This window comes from Phoca vitulina, unplaced genomic scaffold (assembly GCF_004348235.1).
Source record: "Phoca vitulina isolate PV1807 unplaced genomic scaffold, GSC_HSeal_1.0 scaffold26, whole genome shotgun sequence".
NCBI lineage: Eukaryota > Metazoa > Chordata > Mammalia > Carnivora > Phocidae > Phoca > Phoca vitulina.
This window is the reverse complement of record NW_022589729.1, coordinates 877,025-901,800: the sequence shown is the minus strand read 5'-3', so window position 1 is coordinate 901,800 and position 24,776 is coordinate 877,025. Positions and strand designations below refer to the sequence as shown.

General features: G+C 40.8%; 1 protein-coding gene across 5 annotated transcripts in view; it reads right to left on the bottom strand.

Annotated features, from left to right (window-relative positions):
- UAP1 (UDP-N-acetylglucosamine pyrophosphorylase 1) overlaps window positions 1-24,776 on the bottom strand; it is a 39,734-nt gene that overhangs the window by 4,190 nt on the left and 10,768 nt on the right. The window contains exons 3-11 of one of the 5 annotated variants that reach the window (XM_032422050.1): window positions 18,810-19,014; window positions 16,553-16,728; window positions 15,039-15,211; window positions 9,666-9,859; window positions 8,428-8,568; window positions 7,432-7,620; window positions 6,318-6,368; window positions 2,483-2,549; window positions 1,287-1,401 (exon numbers count right to left, since the gene is read on the bottom strand). In XM_032422050.1, coding sequence (XP_032277941.1) covers window positions 1,309-1,401; window positions 2,483-2,549; window positions 6,318-6,368; window positions 7,432-7,620; window positions 8,428-8,568; window positions 9,666-9,859; window positions 15,039-15,211; window positions 16,553-16,728; window positions 18,810-19,014 — 1,289 coding nt within the window. In that variant the 3' untranslated portion in view covers window positions 1,287-1,308. Of the gene's footprint in view, window positions 1-339; window positions 1,402-2,482; window positions 2,550-6,317; window positions 6,369-7,431; window positions 7,621-8,427; window positions 8,569-9,665; window positions 9,860-15,038; window positions 15,212-16,552; window positions 16,729-18,809; window positions 19,015-24,776 lie in introns of those variants that run through there. The other 4 variants (XM_032422049.1, XM_032422051.1, XM_032422053.1 and 1 more) reach the window with 4 other exon arrangements.

Genomic DNA, 24,776 nt, shown 5'->3' with positions numbered 1-24,776 from the left:
ATATCATATACTTTCTAAAAAGTGATCCTTAAAATCTATACTTTCAGAGAGAAAAGACCCACCTATAACATTCCATCTAGTGACAACTGGTCAGTGAAAGACAAAATTGACTAATTTCTTCTCTAGACATAATTTTTAGAATTTTTCATTTATTCAGAAGTTAAATTTTATGCTTTGGTCAATACTTAAATGCTATATAAAATGCACTTATAAAGCTCAATATTTTCATGCAAACTACATTTTTAACCCTTACTAATGACCAATGATCTATGGCACATATTTTAAGGAACCCTCCCCCCCCCCCCCCCCCCCGCCCACCTCGCCGTTTTTTCATCCTCTAGATGAACAAAGAAAACCTGAAGTGGGAGTGATTAACTCGCCGGGGGAAAGGCCAGAACTGTGTTCTTCTGAATTCCTAAGTGCCACCAAATATTTGGGTAAGAGAATAAACCAATGATATGAAACAAGGTTTCTCAACCTCAACAGTACTGACAGTGTGAGCCAGATAATTCTTTGCTGCGGGAGTCTGCCCTCTACACCGCAGGACGTCTAGGATCATCCCTGGCCTCTCTCGTTACACGTCAGAACCACCATCCCACCATCTCGGTTGCGACATTGCCAAATGCCTCTTGCAGGGGGCATGTCATCTCTGGTTCAGAGCCACTGTTATAAAGTGATAGGAGGATACAATCCAAAGACAGGGATTCCTTCAAAACCTGTGGGGCCACCATCTCCCTGGAGTGCCAATTTGGTTTCTTGTACTATCTCAAAGTTTCTCCCAAGTTTCATATTTCCTAGTGGAATAACTTCCTCAAGGTACAAATGACACTCCAGAGACAAGAAGAAACGTTTATTTTACTGTCCAATTATTTTCTTAAAAAAATTTAATTTTTGATAAAATAAAACAAACTTTTAGTACCATAGAAACCTTTCAACACATACAAGGACATATTATTACTATGTACAACTTCAAAAACAAATGTTTCCAGCTCCAAGTACAGTGATGTTGAACACCCTGACTATACCCAAGCTGTAGGAAATTTCCTGGATGGCCAATGTTTTCCTTGGAAAAAAATCACACAGTTAAAAAATATAAATAAGACCTTCAATGAGTTGAAAATCATAAAAATGCTTTCTGAAGCTCGGTCATCTGGATCTTGGGGAATATGGAGTAGTTGTAAGAGTTCAACAAGCAAGGTGAAACCCTGTGGATATTCAAACGTGAGTATTCCAGGAGAGGTCCTGAGGTTCACAGTTGGTCTATCAAAAATAAAAGCTATTCTTACTGTGGTGAACTTGGTTTCTGGTTCATATACCATTCTTCACCAGCTCGTGAACTCCATTCTCATCAATGATTAAAGGTGCATGGAATTCTTTATCTGCCACATAACTTTCTATTCCCTGAAAAAAGGGTTAAAATGAAACATAGTTAGAAAATTAGTGGGCACTAGTCATATAAGACTGGACTTAGTGACTATAATAAAGATTTAAAGCATAGATGCCAAATAGTTGGGTGAGATGTAGAATTTAAAACCTATTTCGTATACTTTTTAAACTGAGCTTAATGACCAATTTATAGAAGCATAAAACAAACAACAAAGAAAGGAAAATTACTCTGATTATAATTTCTAAAGTTCATAAGATGTTAGTCATTCTCCCTATCACCATTACCCAACAGAGTTAACTTTCTAAGCAGTGTGGCTGTCTCTGATGCGGAAATTAAGCAATCTGACAAGAATCTCCAGAAAAAATATTACATTATTAGAAGAGTAGGAATGCCTAAATCTCCCAGTCTTAAAAGTGAGAGTACCAAGTGTATGAACAAAATAACCCTTTGAGAGGAAAAATTACACTACGTTTTAAAAAGCCAGACAACCCATAAATAAAGAGAACAATCTGATGGTGGCCAGAGGGGAGGGGATAAGGGGATGGGCAAAATGGGTGAAGGAAAGTGGTAGGCAGAGACTTCTGGTTCCGGGATGAATAAGTCATGGGGATGAAAGGCACAGCCTAGAGAATATATACAGTCAGTGATCCTGTAATCACGTTGTGTGGTGACAGATGGTAGCTACACTTGTGAGCACAGAATGTGTAGACTTGGGGAATCACTATGTTGCACACCTGAAATTAACACTGTGGGTCAACTATATTTCAATCAAAAAAAAAAAAAAAAAAGAACTAGATGATTTATCTAAAACACAAGGCTGATTTTTTTTGAAAGACCACTGCATTTCAATATGTCAATGAAATGGATAAAATATTAAACATTCTGTTCATGGCAACTAACCCACTTGTGGGACAGATGCAAAGTTGTAACAGGAATTCTCAAAAAAAAAAAAAAATTTCAGAACAAATGCAACTTCTTTGTTCATTCCCAGGATCAGCAGGGCAGGGCACTGGGAAATGGGCAATTCTACTTAAATATGAAACAGTCTCTGGATTCTACTTTCAAAAGAATAGGGAAAAAACAAATTGAACTTACTTCTCCAGCATAGGAGATAAGAGGAGAGATTTCACACTGAATTGGTACATCATTGGCGTCCTTCAAGCTAAGGAAAAAAAGCAAACATGTTAAAGGTTTTGCTTCTCACATTATTGCCAGAGTGAAAGTACAGACCATCACTTTCCTCTGAGAAGCTTGCAGATAATCAAATTCTCCCAGTTAGACAAACAGAATAGACTCTATCCTGATGGTCACCAAATTCCCTGAGCATCAAGTAAACACGAATTTGTCATGGTCCAGAAGACACTATTTGGATCACTTCTCGGCCTTTTGGCTAAGATCAAGTGCAGAAGACACTATCTGGGGCAAGTGCCAGTAATTACCAGTAGGTTTTCAAAGCACTCCACCTATACTGATATACTTATCTGCTAATGTACATCTCATTTCTTATCATTTCCAACTTTTAATGTGATAAGGAAGGGACTATTTATGGAATATAAACTATGGTTCAGGCCCACTGTTAGCTACTTTGAATCCTTCCTATTTCCTTTCAATCCTTGCCACAACCTTGAGAGTTTAAATACTACTATGGACAAACGTTCTAAAGCTGCACTATCCAAAATACACTGGCCACTAGCCACATGTGGTTACCTAAACTTAAATTAATTAAAATTTTTTAAATGAACTAAAATTTTAAAATTCAGTTCCTCAGTCATAAAAACCACATTTCAAGTGCTCAGTAGCTGCCGACTCGGACAGCAGAGCTATAGAGGATTTCCTTCCCTACAGGAAGTTCTACTGGACAGTACTATTCTTTTTTTTTTTTTTTTTTTTTAAGATGTTATTCATTTATTTGACAGAGACACAGGGAGAGAGGGAACACAAGCAGGGGGAGTGGGAGAGGGAGAAGCAGGCTTCCCACTGAGCAGGGAGCCCGATGTGGGACTCGATCCCAGGACCCTTCCTCCAGGTCACATTCTAACACATATAGCCACTCAATCCTGAGTTTCTAAAAGTTTCTAAGTTTTTAATATAAAAGTCAATAAATAGTGTTTTTAATACGCTTAAAGGCATTAGATCTGTAGGTTTTTCCACCAGTAGGATGGAAAAGCACACAAAAACTAGTCTCGGGGCGCCTGGGTGGCTTAGTCAGTTGAGCATTCAACTCTTGATTTCAGCTCAGGTCATGATCTCGGGGTCATGGGATCGAGCCCTGAACTGGGCTCCATGCTGGCTGGGCTTGAGTCCCGCTTAAGATTCTCCCTCTCCCTCTGCCCCTCCCCTCCTGCTCATGCCCTCTCTCTTAAAACAAACAAAAAACTAGTCTCTTTATAGCCTCAACTTGTAGCTGTCCTTTGTTTTACCAAATATGTATCTGAAGCTTTGGTGAAATCAACAAAATCACAGGACTTCTGAGTTTAGCGATGCCCAAACTTCCTCTGAACAGAACCATGCAGTTTGAATTCAGGGTGCTCTACATCCTACTCCCACTTACTTGTCCCACTACTTTCCACTCAAACCAGGCCAGCTGCCCACACTTTGGATTATTCCAAGTCATTCTCAACTATGGTCAAATAAAAATCTGGACTATCCAAATTATAGCCATCCTCCAAGATTTAGCCAGCCCCCCCTTTCTTTGACCATTGTATTTCATAGTGATAACTCTCATTTACTTCTATAAAAAAAATTTAATAGACATCTGCTAAGTCACTGCCTCCTAAATCATAGTAAATTATTACTTGTATCATATATTTAACACATAAACACATACTGCCTGATGATGTTACTTTTATGCATCCTGACCTCCCAGTAGGCTGTAAGAAATGACTCCTTTCTCTTGTGTAAGCTACTCCAGCACCCAGACACTAGCAGTACTGTAGGTCTGTGAGCAGGCCTACAAATGTTTGTTGGCTGAATAAATAAATGAACTATGGGGGGTAGACGGATGACAGACTAATTTGGAGAAAAGACGAATTAAAGATGGGGCACACTTCTGTCCAGGTATGTGTCAGATTCTATCAACAGAGCTCAAGAAATCTGGTCCAGACCCTTTGGGGCAGCTTGGACTCATATTAAACCAAATGGGAAAAATAAGGACCCATTCCACTGATAAGATCTAGACAGCCCAGTCCCACCAGAAGCCCTGAGGGATTTGGTGTGCCCAGGATCAGAAGGTGGTTTTGAACCCAAGGAACACATGGCTGACCAAAATATAACTTCTCCAAAAAGATACTGCAAGAAACTAAGAAAGTCACTCTTTATAGATGCCCAGAAGGAGGAAAGACAGAAGTTACCATCACCAAATGCAAAATCTCAGGAGACAGGCAACTTAAACCAATAACATATTATCCCTCAATTCTTTAGCCAAGCATACTTTCAGTAACTGTTCCATAAATGCTAAGATAAAAAATAAAAATAATGTCACTTGGTCAAAACTCAGCAAGCTTGCTTCCATTCTTTGAGAATTATCTCCCAGCTATTTCCTCCCCCTTTTTATACAAAGTACTTTCTTGTCATCTCTCACTTTTAAGTAATCTTTTTCTACTCTCGTGGGCATCCTTTAGAGATAGAAATAGTCCCTGCTTAAATTCTTAAGTCCGCGATCTCATTTGGGGCCAAATTTTGATTTCAGTTTAATTATTCTGCAAATGGCTAAAACGAAGTAAATGGGGGGGAAGTACTAAATAAGAGAATGCAAACAAGAACTAACATTTAAAACATTTTGTATCTTTGCTGAGACAGCTGGCTGTTCATTTCACTTGTATAATTAAGAAACCATTTCACTTTTGAGGTTAAAAGCATGGCTCAGGGAGAAGGAAATTTGGGGTCAAAAATCCATTTCTCAAATTCTAAAAGCAACTTGCCTCCATGTATTAAAAATGATGGATGGGACAGAAAATAACAAAGTGGTCTGTGTCCAGGTTCTCACGGCACGAGGGCCCACAGTCACCCAGGGCTCCTCTAAGAAACTACCGGATCTGTGAGTCCACTTCCTTGTCTACAAGACAGGGCCACACACAGGAAACACTGCCACCCACAGGCACTTGTCTCCATGGGGCAAAAGTGAGTGGCATAGGTGGGGGGGGGCAGATTAGAGGGACGAAAATGACATCCCTGCTACTCTACTTCTGAGATATCTCCAGATCCTTTGCCTTGTACACATTTCCCAAATTATCTTCAAAACTTAAAATTCCATCTAAACTAGTAACTTCTCAAATGTAGGAAGAACCTCAAGCTGTCTCTTTAGCTGTAAGGATAATGGCTTTTTCAAACTCTGTCAGTATCCAGGTGAGACAGGATATGTGCTACTTCCAGCTAAAAATTATCTGCCATTCAGACAAAAAGCTTCCTTCCTTGGGAGCAAGATAGTAACAGACTAAAATTAACACCGAGAAGGGAGCTGTCAGGATGAGAAAACATTAAGAGCATCATTTTCTCCACATGAGGAGCCATCAGGTATGTTAGAGGCAGTCAGCCTTCCTACTGAGAACATATATCCAATCCAGTAAGACACAGCTTCCAAAGGTGAGGTTCCTCTAGCTTCTGCTGCAATCTGAGTTTGTTCTCCCTGGCCTGGAGCCTGCCCGACACCCTACCTATCGCTCGTCAAGTTGTCCCTACAGGCTCAAACATCCACAGTCAGGTTCTTTAGTAAAGCATGTTCCCCATTTCCAGCATGCACCGAAACTCTGAGTTAGTGGCATCCAGAGCGATACCTGCCACCAAGAAAGCACAGTCGCCCCCACCAAGGCTGCGGCCATCCACCCCGCCCCCGCAGACCACCAAGAGGCAGAGCGCTAAACTACGATGCCAGTTAGTACCGAGGGAAGCACAGCCCCGACACCATGCACTGCAGGCAGGCTGGGATATTTACTTGAGATTGACATCAGCTGTGATGGTCTCTGACTTTCCATTTGTAGCACTGCTATGTAGGAATAAATAAGCATTAATGGGAATGGAAAACAAATCAAACAATAACAATGAAGTGGAATTGCAAAATATACTTGACCGAAAGGCATGTATTTATGGTAAATTATAAACTTGGCAAAGGAAATCTGAAGGGGCCAAAACGAACTCAATGGCCAACGATGAAGCGTGAGGACAACGTGACGTGCAAAGGAGCAGGCTTGCAGGCGAGTCAGAGCCTGAGAGTGGCTCTGGACGGAGGCCGCTTACCGCAGCTCCTTCCCGGGAAAACACAGGCACGGCCAGGGAGCTCCAAGGCCCAGGGCCCTAATGTGCACCGAGGCATGCAAGCGCCCCTGGGCATGCAGCCAGCCGTTTCGTCCTCAACACAGAAATGACTGGCAGAATGTTTCTGACCTAAGTACATAAATACCACAGGATTTACAAGGGGGTAATTCTCGGTGCTCACAAAACAGAAGCCTGAGCTTAAAAGTGCTTTATCTCAGATTTAAAGAGCTAGAAGGACCTTCTTTTTTTAAGTTTTAAAAATGCCAAAACGTGTGAAGTCTGAGTACCTGGGAATGTACGTGCCATCCCCTTCCCTTGCCGGCATCTCCCCTCTGCGACGGTGAAAGCGTCACAGAAAGAAGAGCGAGGGCCTGTCTCCCGTCCCCAGGTGGCCTGTGGGCAGCAGGTGTGCGGCTGCGGGGTGGGGGCGCGGGGGGCCACGCACGCAGTGCCAAGCGACCGCGCCCAGTCCTCTCCCTCTCGGGGCCTGCGCACCTGACGGCCTTTACCCACGACGCACCAACGGGACGGCCTCCTGAGCACCCCTCAGCGGGACTCATACGCTGCTCAGGTGGACGTGTGTCCAAAACAGAGGATTCCTCTCTACGGGGAAGTAAAGCGATCATTCTCTCTGTAATGGGCCAGATGGCCAGATTATTTCACAGCAGGAACTGCCCACGTCAGTCTTCTGCTTTTTTTAAAAAGATGTGGGAATATATCAGAGAGAGGGGAGACGGGTCCAAGAAGAAAAGGCCAGGAAGCGTTGTCCCACTGGAGAAGAGACACTGACTTACCGGGGAATGGCTGGGAGGCGAGAGCCATTTTCGTCGATGAAGTGGCCCCCTGCGTTGAGGACCCAGCAGTGATGAAGGGACAGCAAAGCATGCCTCGCAGTAGTAGGATTGTCCTTCCCGTTCTGACTGTCCGCATTCTTTAGTGGGGAAAACTCATCTTCTCGCAGCACTTCATACACCACAAACTTCCTAGAGTAGAACCACACAGAGACCACTCTAGTATGAAGTAAAACTGCAAACACGACTCCAACCCTCTCTACAGGGCTAAGCCTCTGATCCCCAATCTCACAGGCTCTCTCTCAGCTGAGTGCCAAAAGAAATAAAGCTCGTCCCTGGACTAAAGGAAGTTGGAATTCCCTTCTCCAGTGCAAAATAACAAATTATTTTCATCCCAAACTATAAAACACTTCATCTCAAGTCAGAAAGGTCAGAAATCTTAATGCAAATTACATTAGAATCTGTTCTGCGGGGAAAAAAAAGGCAAAAAAGGATGATTTAGAAATGCATATGGGAAGATTAATCTTACAGCTAATTTGTCTTCTGCATTTTCATACTGAAACACATACCTCAACACCAAATGTGATCTTTGATGGAGAACTCTGTAATTTAAAACCATGTTCCCTGAAACATTTACTCACAGGTCCGGAAGGCATCCTACACACAAAGTGGGCCAATTCTCTATCTCAACCTTTTTAGTCTCTTAGCCAAAAGAAGTGACAATTTTAACAAAATTTCACAGTTTTGCAGAACAGTCAGTCAGATAACGGACTAACCAACATAAAGGAAACATACTCACAGGCAACTCACACCATACTCCCAGGTTGGTGGTTGCATACTAGAGAATGATAAAGAGTCTAGACAGTACACTCACAATTAGAACACCATACCTGACTATATGCTACCCAGTGTCTCCTAAAAACAGTGTCCTGCCTAACAGAGTAAAAAGCAACATTTCAAGACCCGTATCTAACCTTACTCTTGCTACTCAAAACATACTTTGCAAACTGGAAGATGTCAAAGACAAATTTTTCCATCTTTATTCCATTTGGTTTGTCTGGCTTAATTAATTGCCCCTGGGAATCCACATATGGAATCTTCTTTTGAGCCACATGGTGCTGCAACTGAGGTTCATAAATACTAAGTAGGAAAAAAAAGACATAATCACTTTCCAAAATTAAAATGCCAGAAAATCTGATAATCACACCCAAGAACAAATGCATCGACACCAGTACTAAGATTTTCAAAGTGAAGCACATCTGCTAAGTTTCAGTTCATATTTAAATATTAGACGAAGAGATTTCCCTATTCACCTCCTTAAATTTTTAAAAAATCCAATAATGATTTCCACATTAAAGAATATACACCACACAGCTCACACCAATGTCTCTCCCATAATTTTCCTGTCTTCCATAAAATGTTCTGCTCTTTGCCCCAACTTTCCCAACTGAGAGCCCTTGAAGTGTAGAATGGAAAGATGAGGATTAATAAGTTACTATGGATGAATTAAAAGCACAGTTACAGACCGCAGAGTAGAATGGGAAATATTCTGGAACTGGAGTCAATATTCTAAAGCAAAGCTAAGTAACTTTTTTAAAAATAGATTGTCATCGTGAATGTCTAAAAGCTATCAAATGAAGAAGCAGATAGTGAGAATGTCCTTCATTTAACAAACCGATAGAATAAAGTAGCTCTTATTCTATTCTTTTATCCTACCATGCTAATTTCTATCCAGGGCTCAAGTTCTTTTCTTGACCCTCTAATGCACTAGTTCCTAAATGCTAGTTTGGGAACTGATTAAAATTGTGTGGGCACCTTTTCAAAAATACAGATGACCTGCATCTACCACCAGAAATTCTGATTCAGTAGATGCAGAGCAGATATCTACATTTTTTAAAGTTTCCCACTGTGGTAGAGAGACCGTGTTTCATTTCTTACTCTTTGCTTCACCAGAACCTAACATAGTTGGAGGGAAAAGAGGAAGAAAAGAAAAAGAAGAAGCGCTTTGGACTGCAGGCAATGCAGTGAAGAACGGACTTCTACAAATCTGCACCCTATAATGCATCTTCCTAAAAACAACTAAAATGTGAGATAAATTTCCATTGGATAAAGGCGATCCTCAAGGGAGAAGATGAATTCTGTAGAATTTGGCCTGGGGTGTCTTTCTACTTCTCTAGTGACTCAGTTCCTGATTAATGATAAAAGAAAAATTTTAAAAGCCCCCATCTTGCTCATACTTGACAACATCTCTCAGAAACGGTACAGTGAAGAAATGGTTGGCAATGTTCCCTGCATTGAATAGCAGGCGTCCATCCGAGCTTCGTTTCTGAGCCGTCGCCAGGGAAATCTCACTGTATTCCACCACCTGGTAGACTCCATCCACGCGGCAAACCACTCCCACTGGCTCCGTAGGGTTCGTTTTCTCTACCACCTGCCCAAAGAAAGACAGCAGGAGAAGAAATATAATCAAATGCTACACTGGCCATTTCCAAAGGCCACATCTGCAGTTTTGCTTATATTGTCTTTAAGGCAAAGGAACCTTTAACTGTGGACAACCACCTGTCCATCTTTCTATTCTTTTGACAGACTACTGTCCAACTGGAAATGAAGTAAATTACCTCCTTCCTATTTATCACCTAATGAAACTATGGAATAGAAATTTCATCATACACACAGAGCCCAGAGGAAATCACACTGGACTGGGAATAATTAAATGAGGAGTCTACCTCCCCCCAAATATGTTTTATTTTAATTAATTTATCCTTAACTACACTCAACTGCTTTGAGAATAAATGAAATGAAATTTCTCTGGGATTCACAAGACAAAGGTAAGGCATTTTGCCTCTCATTTGGTACTGTCCAAATCATTATTTCATTTGAAAATGGTGTTTCAGGTGCCTGGGTGGCTCAGTCGGTTAAGCATCTGCCTTCGGCTCGGGTCATGATCTCAGGGTCCTGGGATGGAGCCCCACATCGGACTCCCTGCTCAGTGGGGAGCCTGCTTCCCCCTCTCCCTCTGCCTGCCGCTCTGCCTACTTGTGCTCTGTCAAATAAATAAATAAAATCTTAAAAAAAAAAAAAAAAATGAAAGAAAGAAAATGGTGTTTCTTTCGTTTTCATTCATGAATACATCATTTTCCTTGTTTTTCCAGGAGATGGCCAGGAGGTAGGGGGCATTAGACCAGGCAAGTCACTTCAATCTGGCTCCAATTTCAATCAGAAAAGCCCACCCAATATTTAACTGTTTTGCATGTTAGACTTTATTTGAAGTAAGAGATTCTATGCTTTAAAAAAAAGTCTGAAAACCAGTGATTTGATAATCTAACAATGGCTCTAAGCTGGTGGGGAAACTGAGAGAAAGGTGTATATCAAAATCACAGGGAAAAATAGGGGCGCCCGGGTGGCTCAGTTGGTCAAGAGGCTGGCTCTTGATTTTGGCTCAGGTCATGATCTCATGGGTTATGAGATCGAGTCCCACAAAGAGGCCGTGTCACTTGAGATTCTCTGCCTCTCCCTCTCCCCCTTCCCCGGCTCATGGTCTCCACGCCCCCCTCTAAAATAAATAAATAAATCTTTAAAAAAGAAATCACAGGGAAATATAGAGTATGTAATTAAAAAAACCCTCACAAGTGACTCTGATACCCCACCACCCTAATCCAACACAGCACTGGCCTAAACTGTTTAGAAGAAAATTACCGAAGAACTGTATGTGATACACTAACATAAAATCAAGTTTCAGATGAGATGAATATCCAACTGAACAATCAAACGATAACAAGTATTTAAAGATCCTGCCTTGTTTGCCCTGTTCAGTGAGCAATTCAGCATGCTTCAGAGTAGTGTGAAAAATCTGTCCCCAATTTGAAAAGTCTATCCTAAGAAATTACATCAGTAAAGCTAAAACTTTTCTTCAACAACGGATTTTTTAAAATAAACCCAGCGGGCGGCAGCCTCCTCCAGACAATAAAGCCACTACCGCCGACTTCAGCTACCCAGCAGCGAGAGCTACAGGCCCTCATCCAGCGCAGTGAGCCAGGGCTCCTGGGTGCGCAAGGAGGCCGTGTCGCTTCACAGTGTGCCATCCTGAAAGGAGCGCAGCATTCATAAAGAGAAACTTTCTCCCAAGGAAGTGAATTAAACTGGGGGGAAACCCACAATGAAATGATTTAAATCAATCACAGACCTGTTTGCAACGATCAACTCCTCACCACCCCTCACTTCACATATTCCACAGTGGGGTCTCACTAGACAGGGGATTTGGAATAGATTCCTCTCATTCACACACACACACACACACACACGCACACGGTTTATTTTCCAGTCACTTCCACAGGCCTCTACTCCTGACCAGCCATAGATAACAAACTAAGCATATTTACACTTTACACTGCCCAAGTGTTAATCTGTCAGTGAAAGATTTACTTCTTTTTTTACTTATCTTCCCGGCAGAGGGAGAGAGAATCCCAAGCAGGCTCCACACCCAGCACAAAGCCCAACGCAGGGCTCGATCTCACGACCCTGAGATCATGACCTGAGCCAAAATCAAGATTCAGACGCTTAACCAACTGAGCCACCCAGGCGCCCCTGAAAGATTTACTTCTATGACAACTAGGAGCCTCCAAATATCATAAAACTCTGGATTACAAAAGAAAGCATTTGTAAACTCCTAAGCTGGAAGTCAAGTTTATATTACACAGAAAGTTATACAGCATAAAATTAAGAAGTTTGATTTTCTCCAACTTCAATCCTGAAAAGCTGAGTTCAAAGTAACACTTTAATGTCACAGTTACTGTAACTGCTTTACAAAGTGACCTTTAATTAACAGTGGTTCCTACCCTTTTAGCTTTGTACTTCTGCAAACCCCTGCACTCTCCGCCTTTTCTCAAGGCTCTTGCTCCATAGAAAATACTTAATTCCTTAATTCACAAAGACCAGAGCCTTTGAAAGAAGTAAGACAAATTATTCTACTACCACACTACAAATTTCTCCCTAATTTAGGTGTTCTTAAAAATAATTTTGATATCTTGATTTTGCAATTAAAATTAAAAGGGTGGGATGGGGCGCCTGGGTGGCTCAGATGGTTAAGCGTCTGCCTTCGGCTCTGGTCATGATCCCAGGGTGCTGGGATCGAGCCCCACATCGGGCTCCCTGCTCAGCGGGAAGCCTGCTTCTCCCTCTCCCACTCCCCCTGCTTGTGTTCCCTCTCTCGCTGTGTCTCTCTCTGTCAAATAAATAAATAAAAAATCTTTAAAAAAAAAAAAAATTAAATTAAATTAAAAGAGTGGGAGGACAGATTACATAAATGGTTTCTAACATTTCTGAAAGTCTTTAACATGTACCAGTCTTGCCATATTTCGGTTCCATCTGACTATGTAGTCGCTCATCGAGTGACTTCTACCCTATATGCCAGATACAGAGCTGAGCAGGAAGCCCGAGACGCCTGGAAAACCCACAGGTGGTGAAGGGTGACTGGTTATACCTGCATCTCCCGTGTGACCAGTAAACTCACAAAAGTTAGCACACTAATTTAAAGTTTTTAAGCTGTCAGCAAAAGCATAATCAATCTAAAGAGCTTGGTTTTATAATGTGATATCCTAAAGCTAGGAGTTGGGAAACATGAATTCTAATCCTGCTTCTGTTAATGTGATGAAGGACCTTGAGCCTGGAACTCACTTAGAACTCATTCAGGGTGCTCATTTCTGAGACTGAAGGGGTTGACCAGATGGAATTTGAATGGACTTGAAGCTCAGAGCAATAAAATTTAAGTTTCTGATTTAGAATGAAGAGTGACACCAAGCGGAGCAAAGTCAGAAATACAGGCTAGTTCGTTTTTTTTAAAGCTTAGTAGCTACTTAACAATGTACTGTTTCTGTTACAATTTAATAGCTATTTACAGTATAGAATATTAGAACAGAGAGAGGTCTTAAATGACCAAACCAACTTTTTTATTTTCAGAGTCCAGAAGAGTCTTATTAGGTCCACCAGCTTCATCTCGCAAAACCTGCACTGGTAAATTTAGAACTCCAGCTTTTATGACTTTGCCATAGATTTACAGATAATTTTAAGAGAAATGACATCTTTATAATAGAAAATTTCCAACCAAGGCTATGGTATGTCTTTTATGGCAGTTCTCCTTTTTAAATCCAAATATTTAAAATTTATATCTGATTTGTTTTTGTCAGAAACCTGTACTGTATGGTTGTTGCTGCCGGCAGAAAGGTCTTCCCTTCATGTGAATGTTGTAAAAGTATTCTCAATTTTCTCCTTAACATCCTTATGGGTTTTTTTTTTAATATTTAACTTTGTAATCCATTTGAAATTGATTTTTCTATGAGCTTTGAGGGAGAGACTTTATTTTTAGTCAGTTATCTCATTCATTTCCCCCACCGATTTGAAATGCCATGTTTTTATATAGTGCATTCTTATATATACATGGACTTATTTCTGACAGATCTAGTCTGTTCCATTAATCTGTCATTCTATCCTGGTTTCTGTACTACACTCCGAATTATTTGTTATTTACAACCCAGTTTAGTACCTGGTAGACTGTCTCCAACCCTCTTCCTTCTTTATCACCTTTTCTCGGCATTGTCCTGGCCACCTTTACATGTTTTTTCTAAACTTTACAATCATTTTGTTAAGTGTCCCCAAAATAGTCTCATTGGGGCTTTGACCAAAATTGTGTTATACTTTAATTTGGTGAGAACTGATAGTTTTACAGATTTCCAGAAAAGCAGTATTTGTATTAGTAAATCTTCCAAAGTGTTTTCATGTTCTCTTTTATTCCTAGATATATTTCATTAGCTACCATAAAGGTAAGTCTCCTACATCATCATCTATGCAACTAAAAAAATGCTGAAAAGAATCACCTCCCTCTATCTTCCTATCAGTACATTTGTGGTCAAAGTTATCAATCTCCTTCACTGTCCCTGACTGCACATTTCCATCTTAATCGTAAGACTATCATGAGGTGACTTGTCAAACGCCTTGCTGAAGTCTCGATCTGCTGTTCCCGACATATTTCCCTTACCTCCTACTCCAGCAACTCTGTCATAGGAAGAAAGTGGATTAACCTCATCAAATACAACTTGATACTAATGAATCCATCCCAGGCCTAGTGATAATCATCCACTTTCCCAGGTACTTACAAATCATCCACACATATTTTTTTTTAAGATTTTACTTATTCGAGTGAGAGAGAGACAGAGACAGAGTGCGTGTGTGCGTAGGCGCAAGCAAATTGGGGAAGGGGCAATGGGAGAGGGAGAGAGAGAATCTCAGTCAGGCTTCACACTGAGCGCAGAGCCTGACATGGGGCTTGATCTCATGACCTGAGCTAAAATCAAGAATCGGACACTCAACCAACGGAGCCACCCAGGCGCCCCATCCTCACATATTTTTAAACTCTTACTTGTAATGGACAAGCATACAACAGTATTTCCAGAATCAAATGCTGCTAATTTAAGAGAAAGAGTAGGCGGGGGGTACTTTAGAGAGAAAATGGTTCTAACATATTCAAATCACCCTGATGATTCTAGTTCGTGTCCTGGAATGTATACGCTGACACAGCAAGCTCACTGATGGCCTCACTAAGTTGAGAAAGGCATTACCTTCGCACCGCAGTCCGCTCCTTTCTGAATGCAAAATCCAATGAACCGTGGGTCTGCCACTTTTACTAGGATGTTGTCAACACAATAGACATGAATGCTCCAAATGCCTCTCTGCTCCATGTCCTCCACAATATTCTGGGCTGCAAGAGCCCGATAAAGACCACCATTCCCATCTGGGAAATAAAAGAGCCCATTAGTAGTACACCAAACCCATTATGAAGGTAATCCAAAACTGGTTTACCGGGGTTAATGTTTCCAAAGGGGCGAAGATCTCTGAAAAGCAGTTCTACATCACAGGGCCAAGAAAAATAAATACCCATAAGGAAGAACTCAGGTGTCAAAAAATAATACTACGTGACTTTGAAAGTAATTTAACATAAGTATCGAGAAAATAACATTATTAGTGTAGGACCAGGCAACCCAAAGACCATATTTTTCTTTTTAACTCAGACTTTTTAACAATTTAGCCTGTAATACATTGTGAAATATAAAGTTCTTTCTCAAGCAATGATTATTTCATAACATTTCAAGTTTTATTAATATTTTTATTATTCAAGTTAGCTCTGTGTTTATAGCCCCAACACTGACAATGTCACCCTTCTCAAAAATAAAAATACACAAGTTTTTTATACCAAATAACTTGTTAGGAAACCAGATTAATATGAAGACCAGATTTAAAATAAGTATAGGTAAAAGCCTCTTCTTTTCCCATCTGTTTTTAGTGCTGCTTTAATGTACTTCGTCCAACACCCTCAGCCACAGCTTAAAAAATTGGACTTCACAAATAGAGCTAAAAATAGTAGTCTTCCACTAATGAAAAAGAATTAAGTAGAAAAAAAGACTTAAGATGAAATAAAAGCCTGTATCTGGAGGCCACCACTGTTAACACTCTTACTTATTTCCTGTCAGCCTTTCCTCCAAATACTCACGTCGATATGAATCTGTCGACACATTTATTTTTACAGCTGGGATCACACGCAGGGTGGCCGCACGCGGTCACACAGGGTGCACGCACCACCCGCAGCCGTGCAGGGCAGTGGCCTCGCCACAGCGGGCACGCAGCTTCACGCTTCCCATTCTCTCCCTTAGCTACTGACACTACTTCTCTTTGTCATTTAGTATCTCCAATCAATTACAGTTTTATTACAGTTTGAGAATACTACAGATAAACTATAATTTAACCTCTTGTTTATTAAATAGCAAATGGTTTCCAATCTTTCACTGCAAGAAGTAATGTAGCCATGAAACCTGCTGATATAAAATACCAGGTAAAGAGAATGAATACTCAGTGTGCCGCTCAGGTTGTTCTCAAGGGCAGACATCCACAAAAAATATAAAAGTGTATCCATTTCACCCATGGGCATTTTCCTTTTTTTAAATCCTTGCCAAATTGCAGTAAAATCTTAAATATTAATTTTTTAACATCTAAATCACCATATTAGAAAAAAAATGAAAATGTAATGATTTATGTTACTCCCGTTTCTAGTCACCCTTAAATAAGCATGGTTACAAACCTGGAGCCATAGAAACCTTGTTCTTCTCTTCCAAAATAATTTTCCCATCAAAACTCATAGCAGGCAGCATTCCCTGCTGAAAAAAGATTACATTCTCCTTTTTTAAACCAAAGTACTTGTGCTTTGTGAAGAACTCCTTTGTAGATTCCATTGTCCTGCCACTGGTCATTATATACCTTGCAAGAGAAAAGCAGATCTTCTAAGCAACAGTGCTCTGGGAATTAGGGCAAAATTCAATCTTGTCTATTTTCTAAGCAAAAAAAAAAATCGAGCACACTGCCTCTTTGTTCTGACTTCCTTCATGCTCTTCCTGGATAAGGTAGCATTAGCTGCTATCCAAGTGCCTTTCTTCCAGTAACTTCATCAGTCCTACATATAGAATAAATCTATGTAACAATATTAAACATACCTCCTGCAACAGAAAGCCTGTAACTGGCTTCAACAAACATTTTAGAACTCTGTGAAAACTGTGTTCTAAATTTAAAACTCCCATTATAAATAAATAGGGAGAAAAGGGTAAACGAACATACTCTAATGAATATATTATATCATATATATATCTTATGGTTCTTTTTACTAAAGTTTTGAAATGTAATCTGGGCTCTGCTCACCCTCCATTTAAAATCTTAAAAGTGTAATTATATTATCTGTTCTCACAAAAATCCAAACCATGCTAGTGTGGCAAAGGAGTCAAAAACTCTATTTAAAAGCACAATTAGTAACTGCAGTAGTTTTTGTCCTTACTAGAATTTATGCCACATTTAAGTAGGGATTTTTGTCCATTTTGGTTGCTGATATATCCCCAGTACCTAGAAGCAGGCATTCAATATATGTTGAATGAATAAAGAAAGAAAATGGTATAATTTCCCACCATACTAGGTATCTGTTTAACAAGTTATCCCGGGTATTTTGAACTTTGAGTACAAAGAGGTGGCTAGACTGCTCTGCATAACTAGAGCACAGAGATTCTAAGTTGTGAGGAAAAGAGAAGAAAATTCAACGTGATAGTGGGAGCCAGGGCTGTAAGGAGAATATTGGCTGCTTCGAACACAGATGTCCCTCAAACATCCCCAAAGGAATCAAGATGAAAAAAAATAGTTTCTTGCCCGCCAATACCCATGTTGAGAAGAACTAGCGAAGCTGGGAAATTTACAAAAAGCCTATTTTTAAAGGCATCAGAGAGCTATAGAAGCAACATGGATTGGAACTAAAATTCAAGACAGTGGGAATCTTTCAAAGAGGAGCTAAGGATTTACAGCTGCCTTTTCCTGGGGTATCTGCTGACGTGGGATCTAGGTTAGTGGTAGGGACTCTGGGCCTGGACCAGGCAGAAGGACAGAGAAACCAGCAGAGCTTTTGTGGGTCACGTGGGGCTAAAATAACAAGATTAGGGACTTGAGGGATCTCAAACACAGCTGGTTTCCCCCTCAAACCATAATTTCCAAAGCTGCTCTGGGAAAGAGATTTAAGAGCTATATCAAAAACTTTTAAAACACAAAGCAGAATTTCCCATAATCTCTTGGTGCTCGGGACACCAACACTTGCCAAGGTAGGCCGGCCCCAAGAACACAGTACTCTACTAGAGCCTGGGATTGGAGTGTGGCCCACAGCAGAGAAATCAGTGGGGCTTTCAGCTGGTGTGTATGGGAAGGGTGGGGTACGGGGAGAGCTATATAACCTGGTACTTAAGGATACGAGTTTCTAGACTGTGAGAACTCCCTGAGTGAGAGCAGTGACTAAAAATAGACTCCTATCACCTTGTCATGAAATTTCAGATGCCAATGGTAAGAAGAGACCTTAGATGCTTTTGGGGGGAGGGGGAGAAGGGAGAGAGAGAGAGAAAGGGAAAGAGGGAGAGAGAGACTGGGAATCAGAACAGCAATGGACCGCTCAACAATGCTAGAAACAACAGAACGATGCCTTCAAATTTCAGACAGAAACGGACTTTCAATCGGAATTTATACACAAACTACCAATCAATATAAAGTTTCTACACTGAGAAAACCCAGTGAGTCCCCAAAAGTACTCAGGTAGGGATGTAAAAGCCTGAGGTGAATATATATTGTGCATTAAGACTATCATGATCATTTATCTAGCTATAATACAGATTACTTTTAACATATATAGTAAAATGCAGCTCCTGGGGAAATCATTAGTAACAGGAAGTATGTCTGCTTATGAATAAAGTGTACATGCATTTTGAATATTATAGACCGACATATGTTTAGACACTCTCCCACAATGAGGCATATCTTACCATGGAATGATGCATTTGTTGCCATGATATTTTTCAGCTAACTGTTGAAGCTTCAGGATACGCTCTGCCTGAATCTGAAAAAGCGTCTTATGAGATGGCAAACCAACATCATACATTCCCTTGGGATATGCAACACCAAGTCTCGTCCCCTGCCCGCCAGCTAGAAGAAGAACTGCCACTTTGTTCTGAGCAATCTGGAAAAGTCCTAGAAAAGAGAATACCTGTATGACAAAACCTCTGCAATTCAACATTTTAGGATTACACATACAAAAAGTAGCAGCAATGAGTCACCCTATCTGCATAAGGCATGAAGAACAAGAAATCCACATGTAATCACAGATAACTACCTTGTTAATAAAAACATTTTTACTATTAAAAAATTAAATTTATATAAACCCAACCAAACACCAAGCCGTGAATAATATGCTTTAATGAATTAATAATTCTTTTTCTGAAAATGTTAGAGGGCAAAGCCCAACAAGATGTTACAAACGTTTTGCAAGTACCTGACTACTTTACTAGATGCGGCGCGTCAAGAGAAAGACAGGATAAAAGAGGGCACCTGGGCTTGAGGATAAATGATGATACGCTACTAAATCACCTCTGGCCTGTAAATCCATCAGTGACACACAATCAGTCAACGAGCATGCAAACAGACTAGACAAGCTACCATCCAGTGAATGAAGAGAGGTGAAATCCTCAGGAAAGCAATGCAGTACAGCGCTCGAGAAGCCAGGCTCTGATGTGAGGACACCCGGGTGTGAAAGCCAACTCAGCTGAAAAGGCTTCGGGGATCTGCCCGCAAAAGGGCAGGGCATGAGGGGCCTTTGTGGGGTGATGGAAATGCTCTATTGGGGTGGTAGTTACATGAACGTATAAATATGGCAAAAAGTCATAAAACTAGTGCATTTTCTTATATGTAATTACACGTCAATAGAATGGATTAAAATGCAGGGGTTTTGGGGGGGGGGTTGTTTTTTTTGCCAAAGGGCCATCCATCCCAGCTCACAAGGATGTGAAACTCAGAGTCTTTTTGTTGATGATTTATTTCCGTTGCCGGGAAGCCCATCTTCATCAGTTGAATACTCAGTAATAATAACCAAACATAATGCTTGAATCAAAATATTATTCTCTGAATCAAAATAATTCAAGATGGAGTTAAGATCCAAATGCAAACAAGTGAAACTGTAAATATTATTAACAACAGAGGCTCTCAGTTTGGATTTAAAAAAAAAAAACACAAACAATTTTTGCCATAGACCGTTTCTGAGAGCCACCTCATCATGCAACGCTGGACCAGCTCAGCATCACAAGGCAGAGTAGCTTGTGGGGAGAGGCAACATGGAAACTGGGTCTCTGGGAAGCCAGAAAAGCTGGAAAATGCCAGATGAATCAGGCAATGGTTGACAGGATTGTTCTTGTTTTCTGAAATCCTCAGACACTCTGGGAAGGAACCTGGCCGCTGTCCAGAACTGCACGCTAGCCCAGAGGGAGCAGTGGTGGCCAATATCCATTGTTATTACTTTTTATATCCTGAGGTAATGGGGGTTTGTCTAATTTACCCACTTTGTGCCTTATGTTTTGATGGGCTGGGCTCTCCTAAAGCTAATGTGCTAGTACACCAAGAACTTAAATACTCGAAACCCGTTTTAAACTCAGAACCTTCTCCAGTCCTAAGTCTACCATCTATCTTCAGGAGTCAGTAAGTGCAGCCCAAGGACATGATCCAGCAACCATCCAGCTATCAAAAAATTTAAAAGCACATTAGATATTTCCATAATTTTCACCTTTGATATGAAGCGAAGCTTAGCTAGCTCCCTGAGACGTAATTTTCTCTTTCTTCCTGCCTAGAACCGGAACTGTCTCTGTGATTTTCACCATAGCATTTCACTGTGCCTTATCAGAGTGTGAAAACAGACCCCCAAACTAGTAACTCTAAGAGGTAGGTATAATTTCTCCCATTTGAGAGATAATGGGCTCAGAGACGTTGCAGGTCCTGCCCAAGGTCCCAGCGCTAGTGAATGGGAACGAGGGTGGGAAACTCACTCCAGGCCCCCGCGCCATGCACTGTGCTGCCTGCCTCTCTTCACACCCGAACACTGGCCAGATCCATCACAGCACCGGAGGTTTCAGCGGTATAAACTTTCCTTCCTTTTCTTTCCTGCCCTTTCTTCTCTTTTCCATTGAATTCGGGAGAGGTTGTGCTACCTTTTTTTTTTAATCTCTCCTACCTACCACCCTACAAGGAAAAGCTGGGTACAGTCCACATTCTCCAAAACTTGCCAAACACTGAAATTTCTAACAGCATTCCGGATCTGCATCCCCCTTCAGCAAGCACCATAACCACCATGTAACAAAGTGAGACGAAATGAAGCATTTTGAAGGGAGCAGGGAACGATAGAAGGCAGTTTTGAAAACTGTTTTACATTTGGTTATTCCCTGAGTTATCACAGAAACTATGGTCTCCAGGGAATGAGTTTAATTCTGCTGTCATCGACCCAAAAAGCATTACTTTAATAAAATACAGGTCCATAATCCCTTACCTAACCCCATGGATCAGAGTTGTTTCAGAAGGCAGAACTCTTCAAAATTTAGAAAACGAATATAGTACACATACGTTATACATTATCTCCAGCAAACCTGAGACAGTACCCTGTAATACCATTAAGTGGGATAAAGTTCACCAACAGTCTTATGTCTGTCCAAGTTCAGTTTTGCTGCAAAACGGGCTTTGCACTGCTTCAAAACTGCAGATAAATAAGTCTGGTGTCTGAACCCTCACATACCAGAGGTGTTAGAATCACAAATATTTCTAAACATCCTCAAAAAAAAGTCCCAGATAAATATTCTGGACACAGAGGCCTTTGTTTTCTTTGTACTATTTATTTTCTTCATCGAGCACATGTGTTTTAAGTTTTTCATTGTTGTTGGTTTTTTTTAAAGATCTTTTTGCGAGAGAGAGAGAAGAGAGAGCACAAGCAGGGGGAGCTGCAGGCAGAGGGAGATGCAGGCTTCCTGCTGAGCAGAGAGCCCAATGTGGGACTCGATTCCAGGACCCTGAGATCATGACCTGAGCCAAAGGCAGATGCTTAACCGACCAAGCCACCCAGGCGCCCCAAGTTGTTTCATTGTTAACGTGGCTCTAGTCATCGTTTCTGACATCCTTCTTTTACCTTCAGTCCAAAAGTCAGTGATTTCCCATAGCCACCTTACCCGGAAAAGGGAAGAGCCTGCTCCCAGGGCCAGCTCCGTGTCCCAGCTCCAGGTCACCTGATGGCCACCCAGCACCAACCAGTGCTTTCCACAGGTTCTAACCAGTTATCACAATACCACTGTACAAACTTTTCTCTTCCTTGGATCAGTTCCTCAACCACGGCTTCATTCCAGTTTTCTGAATTTTTCAGTTTTTACAGCTCTCTAACCAGCAGCTCATGGTGGCCTCATCCTATATGCAAATAAATGTTTCCTAAGCCCCTGTCTGCCATACTTTCTTCAATCCTTTTCCCATCTATGGACCAGATGACCCATGCAATCACTACGTCTTACGAGAAGCATGGAGATTACACCTACCAGGTGTCCAATTCCAGGCAGATCTACATTTACACCTCATCTCCCTCTAATCACAACTATCACAATCCACATGTATTTACAATAAAAAGGTTTCTGCATTACCTCTTCCTGCTTACGCATCTCACTTAAGCACACACAGAGAAAAACATGAGGAAAGAAAGCAGTCCCTAGAGTATCAAGGCAGCTGAATTTCAAGAATTCAATGCAGCTACAGATGTTAACAATATCAGATTGTGCGTTCACTGGCTGAAGCACTCATCCACCTCATCTGTGTCACTGCAATAAAACTGGATGTTTAAAAAGTGTGTAACACATAAATTAGTATCTGTCTTATAATGACAGATAAAATATTGCTTGAAATTAAGGGGGCCAATAAAATTCGGTAAACTGTTTAGTTATATGGCAATAATACCTGATTTTAAACTGTATTTGTCGTAACAAATTTTATATGGGCAGCACCGCACCTATCTGAAAAATGTTAACTAATTATAAATGTACTTAACCTACGTGACAATTAAGAAATTATGAGCTTCTCCTATCCCAAAACTTCTTCTGCAGAAATATAGGGGGAAAAAAAAGCCAAACCAGGGAAGTACGGCACTATTATCACCCTTTCCATCCTTCCACTGGAGGACAGCTCATAGCTTTCCTACAGAGGGGGCCGAAGAGAGACCAAAGCAGAGGTTTAAAAAAAATCAAGCCAGAGTGAGCAGTTTCCAGGGCTGGAGCACATCTCTCTCCTTGGAGAGTCCCGTGTCATACGCCCAACAGCGTCTGATAGTATTTACAAGAAACAGAAGAGTTTACAGTGGCCTGAAATAGGTCAAACGCTTCCTGGATAACTTCCTGCTTGGACTAGTGCCTCTCACACTCTGACCTGGGCATGTGCCTGAAATGAGGAGGATGGCACAGGTGCGTGTGAAGTACAGCACAGCCAGAACTTTCCATGTAAACTGCCAGCACTCCCAGGACACTGAGTCAGGTAAACCGGCTATTAAACTAGTGGAGATAAAGGAAGACTACCCAAGAAAATTAGTCAGAAAAGACATTTTAAGTCTTTAACTTTTAACCGTACTGTACAGGTAAAACTATTATTTTACAGATTAACTATTTCCCAAAAATGTCAAGTACAAAAAGCATACTATAAGGGAAATCACTACTTAAACCAGTTTTAGGTACTGGAGGATTATTGTGAATTTCATGAGGTATAATAATAGCATTGTGAGTAGTAAGAAAATATCCATATATGTAGAGATAAATACTGAACTCAATAAGGGTAAAAATACCATCATGTTTGAGATTTGTCTTAAAGTACTACAGTAAAGAAAAAGAAGAGGGATAAGTGAAGCAAAAGTAGCAAAATTTTGATATTTAACAAGGTGATACATATGTGGGATTCATTATACTGTTTTTATCTCTAAATATTTGTTTCAAAATATGCTTGAAATTTTTCATAACAAATTTGTAAGTAGGCTACAAAATTATGCACAAGCCATAATCCCCGTGTGTGAATCTAAGAAAATACTAGAAAATATTACTAGTGAGTATTTACCTCTGAAACGTGGGACGGCAGAGATTTTTATTTTTTCCTTTGTAGTTTTTAGTTATTTTTCCAATTTTTCTAAAATAAGTATGTGTTACTTTTAAAATAAAACAAATCTATTAAAAATATCACTGTACTAGATTCCAGAAAATGTACAGGAGATAATGTTATGAATACATTTTTTTCTAAGCAATCCACTTACTTTTCTACCACAGTGTTATATGGTAGAGAAGCACCATTCAGATTGATTCTATAAATGTCTCATAGACAAAAGAACCTAATACTGGATATTAATATGTTATTATAAAATTGGAAAACTGTTTTATGCTCAGTATAAGCATGCATTTCTTTGATAAAGATGGGGTTTTTTTTATTAAGCAAATACATTTTCCCAATGTATCTTTACTAAAATGGTATTCTCATAGAAGCTTCTAATTACTTCTCTCTCTAGATCTCAGCTTTGTAAGATAGAAATTTTTCAGTTGCTCCTCTATGTTCCATTTTCTACAACTGGCCAGAACACATTAAGAATTAAATTAGGGACGCCTAGGTGGCTCAGTTGGTTGAGCATCAGACTCCTGATTTTGGCTCAGGTCATGATCTCAGGGTTGTGGGACAGAGCCCAGCCAACACGCTCCGTGCTGGGGTCAGAGTCTGCTTGAGATTCTCTCTCTCCTTCTCTCTGCCTCCCCACCCTCCTTGCAGGTGCATGCACTAAGGGGAGCCTGGCTAGGGGTGCCTGGGTGGCTCAGTCGGTTAAGCGGCTGCCTTCGGCTCAGGTCATGATCCTGAGGTCCTGGGATCGAACCCCACGTCCAGCTCCCTGCTCAGCAGAGAGCCTGCTTCTCCCTCTC